Below are 21,471 nucleotides of genomic sequence, written 5' to 3'. Positions count from 1 at the left end.
ATGGATAAATGTTTAAATTAATCCCAGTGAGAGATGAAGACACATGCCCTGTGTTCCATATATGTTCTACGAATGATTTGTATGCATCTTTATGCTTGCCTTAGTTTAGCTACCTCTCAGTTTGCTCGCCTGGTTAGAGAAAGTGAGGGAAAACATTCTTTCAGTGGCACATCACCATCTTGTGGAGAAGTTTAATTAGTGCAGCTCTCAGTTGGGAAACGAAGGCTGACCTAAGTCTCTTAACCTCAGATTATGCTGGAGTCTGAATGAATTTTGGGTACTTATGGTCTTGTTCATACTGGGGAACTGGCTTGCACAGTTGCAAGATTTATTCTGGTACTATCAGTTTGCTCTTCTGGAACAGCTCTTTGAGAGCACAGGAAATTTTTCGGGATCAGCAAAGGTGTCAACATTGCATTCAGACAGCAAAATCAGTTAACTTCCCTGAGTCAACGGATCTAACAGGGTGCAATTCATGTGCTGAGATCCTGGACCAGATGGATGAAGGGCTTCCACTGTCATTCAGGAGAAGCTAAGACAATATGCAAATATTTAAAATGAACCACTTCTTCCTACGGTATTCTCATTTTTCCTGGCACACTTACATCTCCGCCATAGAGCATGGAAATTATACAAACTAATATCCACAAAGCCAACACCGTTGAACTTATTTGTAAGGTTCCATGATGGCTTTCAGTACTCTAGGCAAAACTTTAGGTATAAATAGGAGTCACTGTTCCTGTTGAGATATATTCTAATTCTAGTTCTATTTAGTTCAGGTAAGGCATTGAGCCTTTGTCTCTTACTTTACTAGGCTTTTGGGTACTTCAAGCATCTCTCAATGTCTCTGTTGAAGTTGTTTTTACATAAATATGACTAGGAGCTGGAAGACTGTTGTAAATCTACTGCAAAGAAAAGGAGACTTCTTTAGAGAGGCTAGTTAAGCTGCAAATCTCCTTGTATATATATGGCTTCAAAAAAAGGTGTTTGCACAAATTAATGGAATACAAATTTGCTGATAGCTGCTAAACATAAAATACCAAAATCTAAATACCAAGTCACAAGAGGCTAGAAAAGTAGATGGATTTTGGGTCTCATACAGTACACGTTTCAGGGCAGCAGAGGTAGATAGCCTGACTACTAGGATACAGGCTGTTTAATTCTGCCTCAATGAGTGCTAATTGTTTTTATATATTAGAAGAGTTTCACTAAGAAAGGGTAAAGAGAAGAATCTCTACACAGCTCATAGCCTAGTGCAGTGTCTCCAAAGTATGGCAAAATGAACTGTCCCATAGTAGCACACAGCAAAAAGATTTCCAACAGGCCTCCAACTCCCTCCCCAGTCTCTGTGGTCAAAGAGTGAGAGGCCCCAAAAGCCTGCCTCGGATAGAGCGTGCCTGCAGGCACTGACAGGAGCTGGACATGCTTTGCTGAGAGCTGGCTAGATGAAAGTCCATCAGCACCTGCCCACAAGCCTGTATCTGCCACATTGGACTATGTGGGGGCTCAGAATTTGAGTTTCCTCTTAGCATCAAGTATACCAGACATCAGTTTTCTGCTTCCTAGGTGCATATCCTGGGCATCAAGCTGTGAGATACTTATGGAGTATCTCTCCTGTTAGAATCATAGAATAGTTAGGGCTGGAAAGGACCTGAAGATCATCCAGTTCCAACCCCCCTGCCACGGGCAGGGACACCTCACACTAAACCATGCCACCCAAGGCTCTGTCCAACCTTGCCTGGAACACTGCCAGGGACGGAGCATTCACAACTTCCCTGGGCAACCCATTCTGTTCTTTGCTCCCTCTCTCTCTCTGAAAGACTATGATTTATTTTCCATGGAGATCAGGGAAACTTGAATCTCAAACAAAGAGAAATGCCACGAGAGAAAAACTATTTCCTGTCCAGGTCTATAGCTGCAATAGCTACAAAAGCTACAAGATTATAGAGCAGCCTAGAGTAATTATCATCTAACAGCTTCCAGCCTAGGCAATCCATTTCTTTATTTCCCTAATCTGAAACACAAATTATTGGCATTTTCTGCATAGGCTATATAAACCCCCAGTTATTCAGTCCAAACCCACATGATTTCCTGACTGGTTCACTGAAAATAAGCTGAAAGGCAGCAAGGCTACAGAAACACAAACATATTCATATTGAATAGAGACAACCCCAAAAGCCCATTGGGAAAGCTTTTTTTTCTATTAACTGATGGCATAGCCTGTGTATTCCTGAGAGAAATCAGCTACTCTATCAATCAAAGCGACTGAAATCTACTGCAAAGCCAATCTGGCAACTCCGATGGCTGGAGTAATTCAGCATGAATATAATTGCTTTTACTTAGGATTATAATTAGGACCTATTTGACAAATGTCACTCTAGCTGGGCCAGGGATAATGATCAGGAGTTGTGGGATCCCTACCTTCGGGGCGATAGCTCCCTGCAGGCTGAGGAGAGAGCTGCATTCCCCTTCATGGTATTCTTCTTTACATTCACGGCAGAACACAAACTGGAAAACAAACCAAAGCACGCAAGTCATAAAAACACATTAGGGATATAGACAGCAGGTTACAATCACGAAGAGTCATACAGCAGATGATCTCTTGCCCTTGTCATCCCATTAAATTCCCATAATCATCCTAATTGTGCATCTTATTATATACTCTGATCATTAACACAACAATTTGCTGTTATTTTTATACATTTCATTGGTGAAGTAACATAAATGCCATTATTAAAAATGAGATTTTGCTACATGGTCCATTTAGGTACATAAAGTCATACTAGATACTTTTGGGTGTGGTTTTCCTACCGTAAAATCTGTTTATACAAAGGGTGCTGGCTGAAACAAGCAGTTCTGCTTTATAGTGTTCGCTAATGGAAATAGTCTATTCATATTTCTGAATCAAATAATTTCTCTATGGAAAACTATTGCTGACTTGACTTTACATAGGTCATATGAAATACCATTCTTGAGAAAATGATATCTATACTTTTATAGAATGGTTTAAAAAAAAAATCCATAGAAGGAACACAATGATAGGTTACTTAACACAGGTTTTAGGTGACTATTTCTAGACACTTACTTCATTTCTAGCAATTGTTCTGGTTTCATCTTCCTTAAATTGCATGGTTCTTTATCTAAGGCTTCATTGAAAAGTAACGTCTTTTGCAGATGAGTAAAAGAATTGTCCCTAGCTCAGTCTGAGCTGTTTCTGCCACCTAAACTGATTCATATGTATCAAGATTGATGCCTTTTTTTTTGAACTCAAAAATGAAGATAGCTGTCTTGACATGTGTCAAAATCTTTGACCCATCAATGCTGCATTAAATTCTGTGTCCTTGCAGGTAAGAAGAAAAGTCAATAATGTAAAATGGGTTTCTCTTATGCTGTTTTAAAGCTATACTGTCTTGATGCAACTCCAGACTCTGAAAGATCTCTCAGCGGTAAGCCATTCTGACTGCCGTCATAAGCAAGACTGATATAACAGCCTTGATTTTTAGATACAAGCTGCATTCACATGTAATGAATAAAGGATATCAGGAGGACATGGCACTAGAACATTTGTCTGCCACAAATTCCAGCTGTTGGAATTTCATTTTGAACTCTTTCAAGCTGTCACTTTTCTAAGAAGCACTGAAAATGATATTTCACTGTCATGCTAAAGAAACTGCACTTTTATGAAAAGGAGCATTGTGCAAGTCTGAAAGGATTGATTCTGTTCTTCAGAAAGTCAGAGAAATGGGGAGCAGAGGGGTGGAGTTAGTGTTCTAACTTCCAGAGATATCAAACCTAATCACTTATTTGCTCTCTTGTCCCTTCTCTCCACTATTTTGACAATGATTTAAAACGTTTTATTTTACTTCAGGTAACACGGATTTGTTAATTCACTTGTGCTTGTTAGAATACAGCTTAACAATGGAAGCACTTTTGTAAGGTATGTTGTATGAGAGGCTGCATTATTGTAAAAGAGCATCATATGAATATAACAATTTGCACTACATTAGCAGTCAAAAGTTTCAGCTATGTTAAACACTGCTCAAACACATAAGGAGGGGTACTTGCTGTCTGGATACCTAATATCTCAAAGACTTGTTATCCTTTAACAAATAAGGTTATGGCCAGGTTTAACTGTATTTCCTACTATTTGTCCTATTCTCTGTTTCCTTCATGATTTTATTTCCTTATGAACACATCTGGCTGAAGGGATTTTGTGTACAATTGCTTTATCACTGCCTTATCGCACAATGCCTCAGCTTGTGTTCTGCACTCCAGTCTCTCTCACTTTTCCTACACAAGTGCAATTTTAAACCTTCCATAAACACTGAAAAGGGGGAAATAATGAAGAAAGAACACCACCACCACCATCCTCCAGGCATATATTTTGCAAAGAGTTTCCATCTGCCTCACAATGCAGTTTATGTGGCATTGCTATTTATTATAATAATAAAATTCACAAACTCATGCTGTATTATTTAAAGATGTGAAACGCATTTTCTCATTATAGAGCCCACTTTTTATACTTGCCTTTAAAATGGAAAGTCCTCAAGATCAACATTACCAATGTTTTCCCCACAGGATTGCTGTCCTAGAAGCATGCATGGGTGTATAACTGGGCCTTTCACTAACAGCTGTATATCCTGCAAGTATATCCGTGAGTGAGCTTGCCACATCCTTGTAATGAAACAAAGCCTGATTTTTTTTTTTTTTTTTTGGGGGGGGGGGAGTGAGACAGGATACTCTTTTCACATATTTTTAGAAAATGGATGAGATGTAAAATCAGTTCTGTGGCAAAAGAACACCCTGGAGGCTGATCAGTTTGTCAGAATAAATAGGCATCTCCCAACAGAAATGCAGTAAGTGCTCCCTTTTTATGGCAAAGCATGCATCATAAAGAAAAGGCATGTCACAGCAAAGAGCAGTTTGTGGTAGTTTTATTCATTTTTTACATTCTGATATAAAAAATATAATAAAGTTTCAGTAATAAAATACAGCAACTGCAAAAATGCTGTCAGTCAACTAGTGTTTTGTGGCTTCATTAATATTAATACACTTATTTTGCCCTTGGAGAAAAAAAGGATTTAAGTGGTTCAGTCAGGATTTAAGACTTTTGCATAAATTTAATATTAGCAAATGTTTAAAATTACTATAAGTAGTGTAATTACTAATAATAGTTACACTTTCCTTTCATTTACCAAAAAAAAAAAAAAAAGACTGGCAGATTATTGTGATAATATCACAACAGCATATAAACTTTCTATGTCTTTGTGTATTTAGTACTTACTTTCATTACCCTTGAAAAATTCTTCAGTTGGAAACAACCAACACAAAGAATAAATACCAAAGGTCTCAAACCTATCCCCTAGGTTTATGCAGTAAAAAGAGGATTAGCAGGGAAAACCCCAAAGCTTTTAAGGGATTTAGGCACTGGAAATCAATATAACCTGTGTGTGTGCTATTACAGGCTTTTGAATACCTGTAAAAATGTATGTTACAGCCCTAAGCAGAAATCCTGAATCCAAGTGATCTTAGAATAGGAGGTATTTAAAACCTCAACAAGGATCCAGATCATGTTTTTAAAATCCTCCCATGTTTATGATCATTCAAACAACAGGTAAAATCAGATCAAACTCTGGTCAGCAGTATGGAATTCAAACCCCACAGATCTGCAGCACCGACAGTGATGCCAAAAAAAAATGAGGATAGTGAAACCAAGCTGTAGACTCAGTTATTCCTGACTGGCCTATTTATGGCGTTTTAAATTTGGGAGTGGCAGCAGAATGTAGCTTTATTTTTTTTTGTTTGTTTGTTTTTGTTTTGGATGAAAGGAAAACAAGTTTGTCATTTACATGCTATGCTGTTCTTTTGGAAACAAGATTTTGTCATTTTCTTTTTCCCAGCATTTCAAAGATCTGCTTTCCCTTGGATTAAGCACCAGAGCTCTCATTCTCCCTCTTGCCTACTGCAAATGCCTCTTCTTTGGTCTCTGATAGTATCTCCCTATAGTGCTCATAAAATATTACTGTCAAAATTATCTTTCTTCCAACTTCAACACAGTACTCCCATTCTGAATCCATATACAAAGCTTCCAGTTTGAGCTCCCTACTATTATTTTAAAGTTATTCCTCAAATCAGAGATTCCTTTTCTTTTTCACCCTTACCTCCTTCCTGCATGTGTCTACACAGCAGCATGAAGGCAAGATTGCTGTGAGGTATCCATAGCCAAGGTTTAATCTGCATCACTGTAGGTGCACTGCAAGTACTTCAGTGTGAGCTAAGAACTCAAGCACATACCCAGATTTCTTACCAGGCTTCTGCAGTCCATGTTGAAATCTGGACTGCCACATCTTCACTCCTACAATTATTACTATTAGCTAAACTGTACACGTTTTGGCCAAAGTGTATCTTCCAAAACAGACATTCACATCCAGATTAAAGATATCAGGCGAGGAAAGATGCACTTTCATCTCTGATAATATCTCCCTGTAGTGCTCATAAAATATTACTGTTAAAATTATCTTTCTTTCAACACATAACCATGGCTCAGTGAGGCATCCATACTGTATCATCTGATAGTGATGAGACAATGCTGCTGCACAGACACCAAACACATCAGTTGGAACCCAGCCCCCTAAAGCCTTTTACTGATATCTTACGGTGATGATTTCTTACTCAGAACATTCTGTAGTTTGAAATCTTACAAAAAATGAAATTGATTTTCACAATTATTTTTTCTTATCAAACCTGTAATCTCATCATAGAATGAAATCAGTTTCCTCTGATATGACATGCTGTCATTAAGAATATATTGACTAGCAATCCTATCAAGATTGTTTTGTCTTCTCTTTCTTCTACCTTTTCTTCTACGTTTTTTTCTCATTCAGTGATGTCTGTCTGGACCCTTCACTATGGATGTGAATCACAAATTCTTAATCTACTGAATGCAGGCAGGATCAACACCTCTGTAAGTACTGAAGCTTTCTGCCAGTACTGCAAAACTAGTACAGAAAGAGACACAAAGGTTCCTCAAAACAATGACTATATAAACAAAGAAAATCAACACAGATGTTTTCACCTTTCATTTAAAATGTAGCATACAAGCTTTATCCTGCCTTCTCAGGAAAGCAAGTACTTCAAGAAATCAATGCCTCTACTCACACTTTCCTCTAAAATCAAGTCTAAAACCAAGCCAAAAGAACACTACATTGTAATCATAATTCATTCTAAGGGTGAAATAAACCAGAGCTGACTTATTAATTTTATCATTTAATGAGCAGCCAGAAAATGCACATTAAGTGCTACTGTAATGTCAAAAGGCTACAGTATATTCTAAAGAGAATACAAGGGAAACCAAGTATAATCTAAGATATACATAGAACTAGACAGACTTGCTTTTCTGTCTTCAAAACCAGTTTGGTTATATATTGCACATCAAAGCAAAATAATGTAGCATTGTAAGATACTTGGCGTGGCTTTGATCACCAGAGCATCATAGCATCATCCCTCTCACCGTATTCCTGTAAAACAGCAACATACTACTATTTCTGTTTTAGTGACTGGAGCCTAATTCAGAGAAATCCTTGGCCACAGATCCCTAAAATTCGAGGATCTTAATTAAGTTGATGTGGAAACACAAATGCCATTGAGGATCCACACCAAAGAGTCTTGTCCAAGATCACACAGCAGCACTTTAAGGGAGACTTCCAGTTTTTAAACACTGGAGTCCCCACTGCTCGTCCCAGGTCATTCATCAAAAGAACAAGACCTCGGTTTCAAAAGGTCACGACTTAGACTAATAAAAGCAATCACTAAAGTATTTCCATGCCCTTTCTTTTTCTGGGGGGAGGTGTAAATGAAAATATGATGGGGGAGTGCAAATAGCGAGTCGCCAATCACACAGAAGCTCCTGTGAGCTCTAACCAGCAATGTTTATATTGTATACAGCAAACGTATAGTTGTTTGTTTTTTTCATCAGGCTAACAGGATGTTTCTAATACATTTTTCTTACCTGGAGAGTGTTTTATTAAATAGTAACATAAACAGAACACTGGAAAGGCAAAACATTCCTTCTTTTCACCTGACAACTTGATCACTTGGTCAAAAAAAACCTTGAAAATGTTAAATATTATAAAGCACCAAGTTTCAATCCTAAATGAGCTTTTGTAGTCAAACTACAGGCTGCTGATTGGAGCAACAATTTATAGTGAAAATATAAGCATGACCTAAGAGAAATCAAAGCTATTAGAAAGTGACATACAGAATAGCACTGCCCATAATACTCAAAGGCATCTCTTTAAAGTGTTTCTGATTAGCAAAATATAGCTTCCAAATTCACTTTCCAAAGTACAAATTATAACATTATATTGTTATAGTGAGTGACACATACCTACAGATTTTTTTTTTTTAAGAAAGCCCCCAAACCCCAAATTTCACCAGGAAAGTTTTCACCATACAGTGTATCTTTTGAGTAAGAGAGCATTTGGATTCTTAGCTAGAGTTCAAACCTCCATACACACAGACTAAGCATTTTTTACCATGAAACTATGTATTATGATACTTATATCCATTCAAAGTCAATTAAAACCACCTCCCACGCTCCGCCAAACGTCACAATCCTTGTGTTACTGCTGTGAACCACATGTCTGAGTATTGGATTGACTTTGCCTCTGGCATTTTGTTATATCCAGCATCAAGCGTGAGACTGTCATCTGCACACCCTGTCTTTTGGTGTTTCTTGTGCTTACAGCAAGAAACTTTAAAAGCAGTATATTTGCCATCCGTAGTAGCTATGTTTACTTAGGATTTGTGACTTTCCCAATTGTCAGTTATAAAAAACCCTGCAAATTCTACAATGAAGATAAATGCCACAGTAGAAAAAGTATCCATTTTTAATGATGCCAGCCTTATCAGATAGAAGGCAATTGAAAAGCACGGTAGTACTTTCAGAGCAATTTTGATTTTTCTCCTTATAATAAAGTGAACATATTTACTATGCATATTTCATCTAAAATCAAACTTTTGTGAGAAGCACAACAATCTGTCAAAACATGGTGTCAAAAATGTAGCTGCAGTCTCTGTGCAGCTTTTGAAATCTTCGGGCAATTTGTCATCAATACTATAAGAGGCAATTTTCTATAAACATTAAAAGCCTTAGGTGTAGGATGCATCAAAACATTTTAAGACATTTCAGTGTGTTTCTTTTGAATCTGAAGGTGAAAGTCTCCCTCCTGACTTCTGCAAAACAACCCATGGGCTCATTCCCTAAGATCTAGATGACGACATGTACATCACAAGGCTCTTCAGAGAGTGCTGATGAGTTTGTGTCTGCAGACAGACAGACTTTCCTGGAGCTTGCCTTACATCAGGCAGCATTAACCTGTAAAATGGATTGGTAAAATGGGCAGCCTAAGGTCAGAGAACCTGTCTCAGACCTCCCCAAATCTTGTTTGCTGATTTATGTGGATAGGCAATCTCACTTCTTCTTTCCAGACCACTTCTGAATTGCCTTGTGGACTAAGCGCTGCAAGGGACAGAACAGGAGGTTCACAAGGGTATTGCACAGTCTTGTTCTCAGCATGTTGGCTGAGATGTGAAACTTACTAGCCTGTTCCTGTAAACAAGAATGAAAGCCGAGTTAGTAACAAGTGGTATATTGAAAGTACGAAACCCTGTTATTTGTTGTGCTATTATGTGTACATAATAGAGTCAGGTCTTATTGAAGAATCCCATCTGACAGCTGACTACACAAGCAAACGTGAGTTCAAACACTGCAAAATTTTCAAAATAGGCCATAGTTTTGGTTGTCTGAACAGGCACATCTAGCCCTGCCAGAGTTGCACAGCTTTACCTGGAAGCAGAACAATACTGTGCCCTGAAGCATTAGGAAGGGATGCCCAGAATGATGCCAACAAAGCTACCTCTGGAAAGGGAAGCCAAACAAGCTCCAACAAAGTAGGCAGCTGCCTACAGTGGCAGGCTGCTAAACACTGCAAGACATTTATGTCCTTGTTACTCACCTCACCTATGCCAGAGCTGCAGACAGCCATCAGAGAGAGCAAGTCTTCTAGCTTGTCAGGCTACAGGGACTACGACAAGACCTCAGATGTTAAACATCACTATCTTGAGGAGTTCTTCCTAACCCCAGGAAATGCTGCTGCCACAGACTCCGATCTGTCCTTCAGGACCAGCTGTCACAGGCAGGCATCTTCCCCTGCTCTTAATTCCTGCATACCCGCTTCTCTCTGCCTTCTCATTTCCACACAGCAATAGCCTAGCTCCTTTCCTTCTTCTTCAGGTGGCAAAACTGAAATTTATTTGCATTTTACACTGCTGAGAAGCTTTAAGGTAGCCCTGCTGGATGCCTTACAGCCATGTCAGTAACCTGTAGATAATGCAGCTATAGCACATTTGGTACCTGGACTGTTGTATCTGCATGGTGCTGCACTGTGCCGAGTAAGATGTTTCAGCACTGCTTGTAGCTAGCTTGGGGGTGCAGAGCAACAGAGATCCCTTACTTCACTGTATAGTATAGACATGACAAAAAAACGTAATTCAGTATTACGTTCTTGCTGGCACCACTGGAGGCAAAAAAACAATTGTGTAATGACTTAATTCTGTTCCCATTTGAGTAAGTCGTTAAGTGGTACAGACATCTAACCACATCTACCTAGGTATAATTTTGAGCAATTTTATGCCTGGATGACTAATAAAATGCCAAGTGGATGCAGGTAAATGTAAAATTTCTACGAATTATTTCCATAATAAATAATATTTATATGAGGAAACATTGAAAATAACTCAATATTATTGACACCTTATAATTTAATGAAATATATTGGAAACTAAATGAAAGGGATAAGGGAGTTAGTCACTTATGAATATGAGGAATATTTTTAAAACAGTCAGAGATGTAAAATGTATCAAACCTGTGATTTAAAAAAAAAAAATAGCATTTTTGTAAGATAGCGGATATTATTCTCTATTTTGAGTATCTCACAGAAAATGTAGCATTCCACTCATATCTCATAAAAAATAAAAAAGAAAAAAAAAAGTGAACCAAATCCCTAAATACATGATATGCAAAAGGCATATATTAAAACATGAACTGTGTATCTCTCTCACTCACAGTAGTACAAATCCACTGTAACCCTAGTGGAACAATACACTATTTACCCTAGAACAGATAAAGTCAGAGCAGGAGTTATGTTGTAGAGGAATAAAGCATGTTGTCACCACTGAAAAGGATACAAAGAAGAATAAGAAGTAAAATTTCATATAGAAGAAAGCATTATTTTTAAGGAACAAGAATGCAAAGAAGGAACATGATAGTTATCTTGAGATGGCTTTAGAAAGTATAAGACAAGGCGTTTTACAACTGCAACAGTGTACACTGTGAAGATATTCTTCCTGCAGCACATGCATCACTTCTTTACACGTGTGATGTCAAAATCTGGTTTTTTTTTTGCAACAAAGTGGTTGGAAGCTACATTAAAATATCACTTCGTACAAGCTTGAAAAAGATGTTTTGTTGCTGAATGCATAGATCAGCTCACAAGGGATGTCATAAGGAATGAATTTTATTGCCTGTGGCTTTAGCTCCTGCTCTAGAAGCTTTGGAGCTTTTAAACAGTACAACAAACCTGTTTCCATATGATAATATTGCTACTATGAATGCATGCCCTGGGCATTTGAGCATCTAGCCGCACATTTATATGTGCAAACAGACTTGGAAATCTGATGGATTCATTAACGTGCTTCTTGAAATGAACTACTGAACATGCAGAGTGGGAAGCTGATGAGAGTTGAGCAATTACCCAGTGCCTAATTCACACTGAATTGTAATAGAAATCAGGCCACTCACTTCCCTGAATGTTTTTTAAAATATTCCTAACAGAACCAACGCACCCCAAGTACAAACTTTTATTCCATGCATTCAGTCTGTGTTCCTCTAGCCATCTGCAAGAGGTGCGTATTTTGTTCATCTCCTGGCTGCTGGAATTCATCTCCATTACAAAAAGCCATTCAGCGGTATTGAAAACTTTCCAGAGGATGGCAGCAGTGACACAGGAATTGACACAAGCAGGCTTTGCTAATCTTTTGCAATTGAAAAAGGTTCTAAAAAATCATACTCAATAGCTAAGATCCTGTTCAGGGTTACTAACAGCTGACACATGCAAAACCAGCCCTGACAAGACAGTCTCATAAAGAAGAAATGGTATTCAGATGCACTGAAACACATAAAAAGAAGCAAGGGGTGCTCCTTGTTTCAAGGGCATTGCATTTTACTTCTCTTGAATCTGCTAACAGCTGAAGAAGCCCTGTGAAAAGAATATCTTTCTAAATATGACCATCTAGCAAATAAAATAGCATAAATAATGTATCTTGGATAACTGTGGTGCTGCTTTATTTGGCTCATGCTATCTCCTATGCGTGCACTTCCTTTTTATAACTATAAACACACATCTAGTCCATGTGCTAGGGAGAGCACAAAATAATGAACAGGTTTCTGTAAACCTCTCTCTTCTAAGGAAATGCCTACCTTCTATACAAGAGCCCAGTGAAGTGCCTTACCTCTCAGTGATGAGATTAAGCAAGACATTAGGATATTTCCCTAAGAGAAATGTGCATTTTTCTTTTTTTTTTGGTTTGGGGAAGGAGAATGATCTTAAGCCTCTATGCAGCTTCTTGTTTAGGTTTGTCTTATGAAGAAGTGAATCCTTTAAAATTAGACGATAACTAAACTACAATAGTTAAATCCAAACCATGTTCTCTTCAAAGACCAGCACCATTCAGTTCAACAACTGCTTTGTTCAAATTCTGAGTGTGAGTAGTAATTTACTGAAAAACAAATCTTGCATTAGATAATTCTAATTAGAGGTGTTTCTAAGCCTGAATACTGATGCTGAGCAGCACTGAGAAACTTTGGGCAAATTTCAAAAGCTGATGAAAACTTCGTGTTAAGCCTCAGTCTAAAATTAGATGCAGCCAGACCTCGGAACTCCATCAACTCCAAGCTCTGAAGGATGGATTTAGACTCAGAATCTGCAATTGCAAGTCATCTGAAAGGGGAATAAAAATTGTTTAGGAGAGAACTGCAAAAGGAATTGCAAGAAGTTTTGAAAACCTTCATATCTGGTTCTTCTGAATGGGGCATCATCTCTGCAAAATGTTCTATAAACACAGCTGGAGAAAGTATTGGAATGAAAATGAAAATATCACGCTTCATCTTTCAAGGAAGAAAAGCAGTGCTTCCTGAGAGGCACAGGCCTGATAAAAAATCATTGATAGCTGGGCTGGTTCAAGCTAGGAGTACCCTGTCACAACCCAGAGCTCCCATTAAAGATCCCTCAATTTCTGTATGTTCTTTTCAGTGTAAAGGCCAGCTGTGTGGTTTCAAGTGATTTTCTTCTGAAACAAGAATGCTTTTTAAAACTTGCACAGTTTGTGCTAATTACATTCACAGAGTATATAGTTAGTCAATAATGTGACTTCTGGTCTGACCTTTTGAACTGATCCTTTTCTGGTTTCTTGATCCTAGACATTTTCTGTAAAGTAATTATACAAAGTACCAAAAACTGAGCCTTGAAATGTGAGCTCAGAATATTAGCTGGTTTATGGAAAATGCAGACAATTTTTCTCTTATCTCAGCATTGTTTTGGTGAACACACAAGAAACATTTTAGCAAAAGAAACTCTGTAATTCAGATTCTGAATACATATACATATGTGTATAAAGCCAAAAAATATTGTCCTGTATCAGCATATACTGACAGGTAGCAAGATCCCTGTCTACAAAAAATATGTTTAATGTTTATAAAAAATACTTTTACAACTCATCAATTTTATTGCTTTTCTTTGGATTTCTGACAGATCTACAAATCACCCAACATTCACTGTATTTCTCCCATGCCTGGGAGGGAACACACCATGTCATGAGCAATGTAGAAGTTTTCTGTAGTGCACTGAAGACAATTCCTTGACACAAATGATGGAGGTGCCAACAAGGGGACAAAGTCTGCTGTACCTTATACTTCCATTAAGGAAGAACTGCTTGGAGATCTGAAGACTGGAGGCAGCCCAGACTGCAGGAGCCGTGAATTGATGGAATTCAGGATCATGAGAGGGAAGAAACAGGACCACAAGCCTGGACTTTAGGAAAACAGAGTTTGGCCTGTTCAGGGAAATGCTTTGAAGAATCCAATGGGAACCAGCCCTGGAGAAAATGGGGATCCAGGAGACTGGCTGATGTTCAAGGATTGTCACCTCCAGCTCAACCATGGTCCACACTGACCATCAGTAAGTCAATAAAAATATAGAAATCTGCATGGAAATCTTCCAGAAATCTGTATAAAAATCTTCCTCACGCACATCAGTATAGATAGATGTACAGTGAATCCCTAGGACCCACAAGTAGCATAAATTTCACTGCTAGTAAACATATGATATATAACTACAATCTGTATGGAACAACAGATTACACTAAACCAAAGCCCAGATGCTCACCCTTTTCTCAGCACAGTCAGTAAAGCAGATGTGACTCTTAAATCCCATGGAAACATTCATCTGCACGTGCACTGGTACAGGACCACACCAAGCTGAACTTTCTGCACAACATGACAGTTCATATCTGCAAGTATTACTCTCTTCACATGCCTCCTGAACATAGGAAGAGCCTCATAATAGCTGTTAGAATTCAATAAAAACAGTAATACACTTCTAACAATGGTAACAATATCACCTTACCAACGCCAGTAAGAACAATACTACTGTTTAACACAAGTTGTATCATCTCTTCCTCTCATCCCCTTCCCTGCTTTGAAAAGGCTCAGAACCAGCTACACCTGGAAGCCTTCCAGCTATGAAGCCACATGACTTTGGAGTGGTCTTGGGGCAGGAACAAAAAGGTATGTTTGGCAACATTTACCTTTTCTACCTCCCAAGGTATCCTTAAGGTATTCTATGCAAATGAGTCAAGTAAGTAGGGTAGCATGAGCTAAATTCTGTATTCAAGACCTGCATAAAAAGCAGATAATTAATCAAGGGGAAAAAAAAAAAAAGGAAAGTTTGTTTTTTCTATATATTATGAAATTATAAGTTATATAAAATTATATATTACAAAACTGAGCCTGAGGAAATTATTACTGTATATAATCCCCACTACATGCCTGTGGTTCTATTCTGTTGCTAATCATGATATTTTGGCCCTTTTTGGGTTTTCTTTCTGCATAAATCAAAGAGAGAAGCATACTAATGGATCACTGATAAACAGAAAGGTATCATTTACCACAAAATAATTATAATCTCGGAGCAAATGTCATATTTTTTCTCTTTTCCTCTCAAAATTCAAAGCCCTTTGTTACTAGGAATTTAATGCAAAGAAAAAAGAAAATAGCCACTGTTAGTGTATGACCCCACTGTATTTTTGTTCTTCAGCTTCAAAGGCAACCTGTAGCTCACACAGAAAACAAAGAAAGGTTACTTTTGCAAACCATATTAAAAGCACTCGATAATAATGGCCCCAAACCACTATCTGCCTTACTGCACTATTTGGGGCTATTACTGTAGCTTTTTATTAAATAGGCATCATTAGCAAACCTTAAGTCTTATGTTGCGTTACCCTTATGCTGTATGCTTACTGCAACTGTGTGGCACAAGATCCTTCTGACTTCAAGCATGATTTTTGGATACATAGAAGGTCAGAATTTTTCTACAGGCACCAAAACAAAATGAGGCAAAGCATGCCTGCTTGCACTGAAGTGACAAAATCATGTTTGTCAAATAGAGGCGGACTTTAATTTGCCCTTGCAAGTTGTGATATGTGTTATTTTCCCACTGGAAAATCAAGTGCGCATCACTTTTCTCAGCTGCTGTATGAAAAAATTGTAGTTCGTGGAAAGCTTGCAGGTATTAATGGGAAAAGGATACAGTTTGACTTACAGTTCAAGTTATCTTTATTTTCCATTACCAGAAAGTGTTATGTTTTCAAATTAAAAGTGGTCCCAAGCTACAAAAGTCAAGGTTTGTAAAAACAATTTGTTCAATCTCATGTTCAAGGAACAAGCTGGAAATGAATCCATGCTTAGGTTCAGGTCACTTTATATATCCTCTTCTTGCGGACTCTAGCGCTTGAGGAGTCACTATCCACTTTCAGGAATGTGGCAAATGCTCATCTCTTTTTAAGATAAAATTAGAAAGTCAGAATTAACAATTATTGGCTCTAGTTTGTCCACCATCCTGGGTGCTTGTAGTAAATACCTAGCCATCTGTCAGTACACACACACACACAAGCAGAATTATGCGACAGCACCTCTTCACGTTGAATCACATACAAGCTTCCAAAGGGAGATAACTTTACAAGATACAAACCCATGATTTTCTTTATTTATAATAATGTATATGCCATCTGAACTAGTAATGTGACAATAGATAAAAGAAAGGAATTGCCCCTGAAGTCAAATAATAATGTACACCTTTGCTATTTTTTTTTAAAAAGCTTAATTTAAACTAAAGGAAGTTTTGACAGATGTCACTGTCGCTGTGGGGTCCAATTAGATGTTTTTGTCTTGCATAATGACTGCTAAAGATACGTACACATGGCATTACACAAAGAATTAAGATGTATAAGTCTTAATCAGAGCTATGTCTAATGCCTGAGAGTAGCAGCCTAGGCATTAGGTCCCCATTAAGAATGAGCTTAATTTAAACCATTTGAATAGTCTCACCGAAATGGATCTCAAGTATAAGCAGATGCTTAAGTGAAATTTTGCATTAGGTCTTTACTCCTAGTTCACAGCAAATTTATTTAATTCAACTTTACTAAGAACTTGTATTAGTAACATATAAAGCCAAACAATTAAACCACATGTACTTACTTACATAAGGCTTTCCCAATACATTGCTTTTTACACCTGATAATTGACAAGTCAACCTACAGTGAGTCTTTGTGAATCTTTATTGTCTTCTCTACTGTTTGTTGTTTTTTTTTCTTAAAGAAGAAAATTATTTCAAATATTTATGGTGTTCTTGGTGTTGCTATTGGGCCATCTCAACCCCCTAACAGCTCTGCATTCAAATCTGTCCACACATTTAAGGGTTTTCAAAGGAAACTAGTGTTACGCCTATTCCTTTCTTGCCTTTGGTCTAAGGGTCTTCCAATTATACACATCCGATACATGATGGTTGCACATCTTGGCCCTGAACTGTAGACAATGGGAGAGCTATAAACATATAAAAGTAGTATTTCTGTCAAGACCCTCACAGGAAGCTTGTCCATTAGCCACAGAAACTGTAAGGCTCAACAAGATGTGTGGTACTCTGAGATAACACCTGCCTTGTGGGTGTTGCGAAGTATGAGGCAGAGGCAAATGCTTTTAGTGACCTGCCAGTGTTATCTTACAGTAGCACACATACCTTGGAATATCCTATGAAATTATAAAATAGCCCCAAACTCACAGAAAATTAGATCTATTTTTTAATTTAACAACTAAACAAAAGAAATGAGGTGCATAATAATTCAATGGCCAGTAAAGAGCAAATAGCTTATGAAATGTTTTATTTCTGGACTGGTGAGGAGAATAATAGGCAGGGTCACAGGTGAATGAAATAAAATGTCACGTACATTCTTCATGCTATTCAAGCATAGCAATTTCCCAAAAGGTCCTTCATTAAAACAAAAATGAAATAATGGAAGAGATAGTTTGGAAATATTTTTTTCTTTTTTTTTCATGCACCTTCATTTTTCTCAAGAAGCCCTCCTATTTGTAATTCTGACTGGGATTTGGAATACAAATTTTTCAGCCTGTAATTTACCTTATATAGATACATATAACTAGAATAATCTAATGTTTCCAATAATCTGTATAGCAAACAAAATTCAGTGGAAATACAGAATCCTTTCCTAAAGTATTCTTACAAAACAATAATCATTATTATTGAATTCTTAAAGGAGAGAAAATCATTTATCAATTTGTTCTGAAATCTTGCACCCTGCACAATGTTTAGGAAATATCAGGTACTATTCTGGATTTACAGTGTTTTGTTTTTTGCATTTATGAAAAAAAGCCTGTTCAGTTATATGGGATTAACTACTAAGAGATACTAAACCAGCAAGTTCCAGCTGTCTGTTGCAGCAACCTTTCAAAAATGCTGTTAACAAAATCTGTCAACCATACTCTTTGAAAGCAAAAAATCCTTCCTAATTTTGTTGGACAGTCAATTACAGATAAAACATTTTTGTCCAGACCACCACAACAACTAATGCCTCAGTTCTTTGTTGTATCGGTAAATAAATATTGGCTTTGTCTGGCATAACTGACCAAATATTGATTGCAACTCAACTTTCAAAAAAATCTCGCTGGACTCCATGTCTTAATGGCTTCTTGAATCAGTGGGTTCCACTTTAGTGAAGTACTTTACATTCAAGAGGGAGTTTCCTCTTGTTTTTCTGTGAGAAATGGTTATATAAAATTCATATGCCAGACTATAATACACCTTTGATACAAAAGGGAAGGAATGAATCAACATTCAAACAGTGTAACAGCAGCATAAGACTGCACATACTTAGAATTTCTTAAAAATCTTACTTTAGCTGTAAAGATACATTATAAATCCACCCCTGATATTTATGCAGTTATTTCATATAGTATTATTTATTTCATAGTACATTTGCTGAAAAGTAGTATCTTGTTCAAGGGCAAGATCTCTGCAGACAGACAACACCCTTTACTAGGCCAGCTGGTACAGCTAGAATACTGAGCAGGGCATTGGGATATATACAGTCATCTTCATTTTGATCCAAACCCAAAAACTTCTACCTTTTAGGAGTTTCCCAGAATGAAAGAAATTAAGAAAGCTTTTCTATAAGCATTAGCAATCAAGACGACAGTTTTACAGACATTTGTATAATGAGTTTGAGAGATGATATGGATTTTCTGATGCTTAATCAGACTTGAGCTCATAATGCAGCTCAGGACATTTGAAAGGTCTCTCCCTCTTTCTCTTCCATCCCATTACTTACTCAAGAAATTTGTGGAAATGTATCTGGTAACGTACAGTTAAAATAGGCCCCACAAGCTATCAAGTTACTACAGGGCTGGGAAAGATCTGCAAATACACAGAAATAGTGCTATTGCACAAGACTTATTTCCATGCAAAATCAGGATAAAAAAATTTGGGCTCATCTCACACTTTCTGACAGGCAAAGTCTGCTGATAAAGAGAGAACAAGAATGTGGAGCAGATACATAGTGATGAACACAGGGTAAGGACTTACAGAGTAGAGAACAGAGTGACATGTCCCATTGTTAAATCTGCTCCTCTTTGTGCTCTCTATATAATTTTCTTTCGTGCTCCTGTAACTCTTTATCCTTCTTGCTGCTGTATGTTCTGAAAGGCAGAGAGCTATCTTTTAAAGGCCCTCAATAGGTTTTTGGTAACCTATTTTATGTGATCGTTAGCCTTCATTATGTTTCCATCATCTGATTTTCACATTACTTAGCTTCATTTTTTGCTCTCTGTGAAAAAAGAACTGCACCTACATCTAGGTTGGCTTCTAGCTTTTTTTATGCTAATACTTTCCATAAATTACTTTAAAGGTTTTCTGTCGTTGTTGTGGTTTTTTTTTTGTTTTGGTTTTGGTTGGTTGGTTTTGTTTATTCCCCCCCCCCCCCCCCCCCCCGAAAGAAAAACTTCTATTTTGCAACATTGTGGTGCTTAAATATTCGAAACTTGTTACCATTTTGGTCGTTCTGATTTGTTTCTTTTTTTGAAGAGCAATTATACCCCGAAGTGCAGAACACGACAGGGGTTATAGCATTTTTGATGCAACGAAGCTGGTGTCTTATGTAACAAGACCATCACCTCCCAGGCTTTGCTTCACTCTGTTTACCCCAGCAATGCAATCCAGCATCTGATTTGCTTCCAGCACTGCAGCTATATTTTAGTCCAAAGGCTTTATGGACTTTTCTATAAACAGCTCCCAAATCTCTCTTGCATTAAATAATCCGTATTTTGTCCTGGGAAGAATTATTATTTTTTTTCCTGTGAGTGCTGATTATCAAGGTAGCTGAGCCGCAGTTGTTTCCTTTCAACCTTCCTACTGATTCACTTGTGGCAAGACGATAATGGGGTGCATGTGACACCACAGCTATTTCCAAGAGGCAGAATTTGGATGTCATAAACAAATGTGGGCTCATTTGTTTGAGCTATCAAGACAAAGCCAGTTATAAAGAAGAAAGCTAAAAATAAGCTTTTTCTCACACCATTATTAACTAATGGTAAGCCATGAATCATCTGTGTCTATTTAATGTTACTTCCTCATAAGTTATGTAGATTCTCCCCTAGAGATGACAAAACAATAACATTTAAAAGTATTTGTTTTATGGTTTTTTGATTGATCAGGCTGTGATCTGATATACTACTACAGCAAGTTCAGCAGAGGACATTGACAATTGTATGTGATATAAAGGCAAACATATTGACACATAAACACAGGCCATTTACCATGCTTTTGAGCCATTTTCCTATAAAGTGTGTAACAGAAGTTACAAATACATACTTTGCTTGTAGTTGACTCTGTAGTCACTACAATATTGTGGTTTTGTCAAAAAAGTTTGTAATGGAGAAAAGCTACATTTTGTCTTGCTGCTCTCTGGGTCCTGTTATATGCTCCCAGGGGAGCAAGGGCTCTGGCATGTATGGATGTATGGGTGTTGGTCGACAAGAAACGTAACATGAGCCGGCTTCAGTGTGCGCTCGCAGCCCAGAAAGCCAACCGTATCCTGGGCTGCATCAAAAGGAGCGTGACCAGCAGGTCGCAGGAGGTGATCCTGCCCCTCTACTCTGCTCTTGTGAGACCTCACTTGGAGTATTGTGTTCAGTTCTGGTGTCCTCAACATAAAAAGGACATGGAACTGTTGGAACAAGTCCAGAGAAGGGCCACGAGGATGATCAGGGGACTGGAGCACCTTCTGTATGAAGACAGGCTGAGAAAGTTGGGTCTGTTCAGCCTGGAGAAGAGAAGGCTGCATGGAGACCTCATAGCAGCATTCCAATATCTGAAGGGGGCCTATAGGGATGCTGGGGAGGGACTCTTCATTAGGGACTGTAGTGACAGGACAAGGGGTAATGGGTTAAAACTTAAACAGGGGAAGATTAGATTGGATATAAGGAAGAAATTCTTTACTGTGAGGGTGGTGAGGCACTGGAATGGGTTGCCCAGGGAGGTTGTGAATGCTCCATCCCTGGTGGTGTTCAAGGCCAGGTTGGACAGAGCCTTGGGTGGCATGGTTTAGTGTGAGGTGTCCCTGCCCATGGCAGGGGGGTTGGAACTAGATGATCTTAAGGTGCTTTCCAACCCTAATTATTCTATGATTCTATGATTCTACGATGCAGGAAAAGCTGTGGTAGTACAGAGTGGACAGAGAGCAGAACCTGACAGCTAGGGCATGGATACAGGGTAGGACTCTCTTGAGAGG

At 38.0% G+C, this 21,471-nt stretch overlaps 1 protein-coding gene across 3 annotated transcripts in view; it reads right to left on the bottom strand.

Annotated features, from left to right (window-relative positions):
* Positions 1–21,471, bottom strand: part of PRKN (parkin RBR E3 ubiquitin protein ligase) — a 740,903-nt gene that overhangs the window by 15,954 nt on the left and 703,478 nt on the right. For all 3 annotated transcript variants that reach the window (XM_061471412.1, XM_061471414.1, XM_061471413.1), the window contains one exon: positions 2,422–2,508. In XM_061471412.1, coding sequence (XP_061327396.1) covers positions 2,422–2,508 — 87 coding nt within the window. The remainder of the gene's footprint in view (positions 1–2,421; positions 2,509–21,471) is intronic.

Source organism: Pezoporus flaviventris, unplaced genomic scaffold (assembly GCF_033815535.1).
Source record: "Pezoporus flaviventris isolate CSIRO_AGI_PZ_B2104156 unplaced genomic scaffold, CSIRO_AGI_Pfla_v1 ptg000066l, whole genome shotgun sequence".
NCBI classification, from domain to species: Eukaryota; Metazoa; Chordata; class Aves; order Psittaciformes; family Psittacidae; genus Pezoporus; species Pezoporus flaviventris.
Note: the sequence above shows the minus strand (reverse complement) of the source record. Positions and strands in the feature narration are given on the sequence as shown.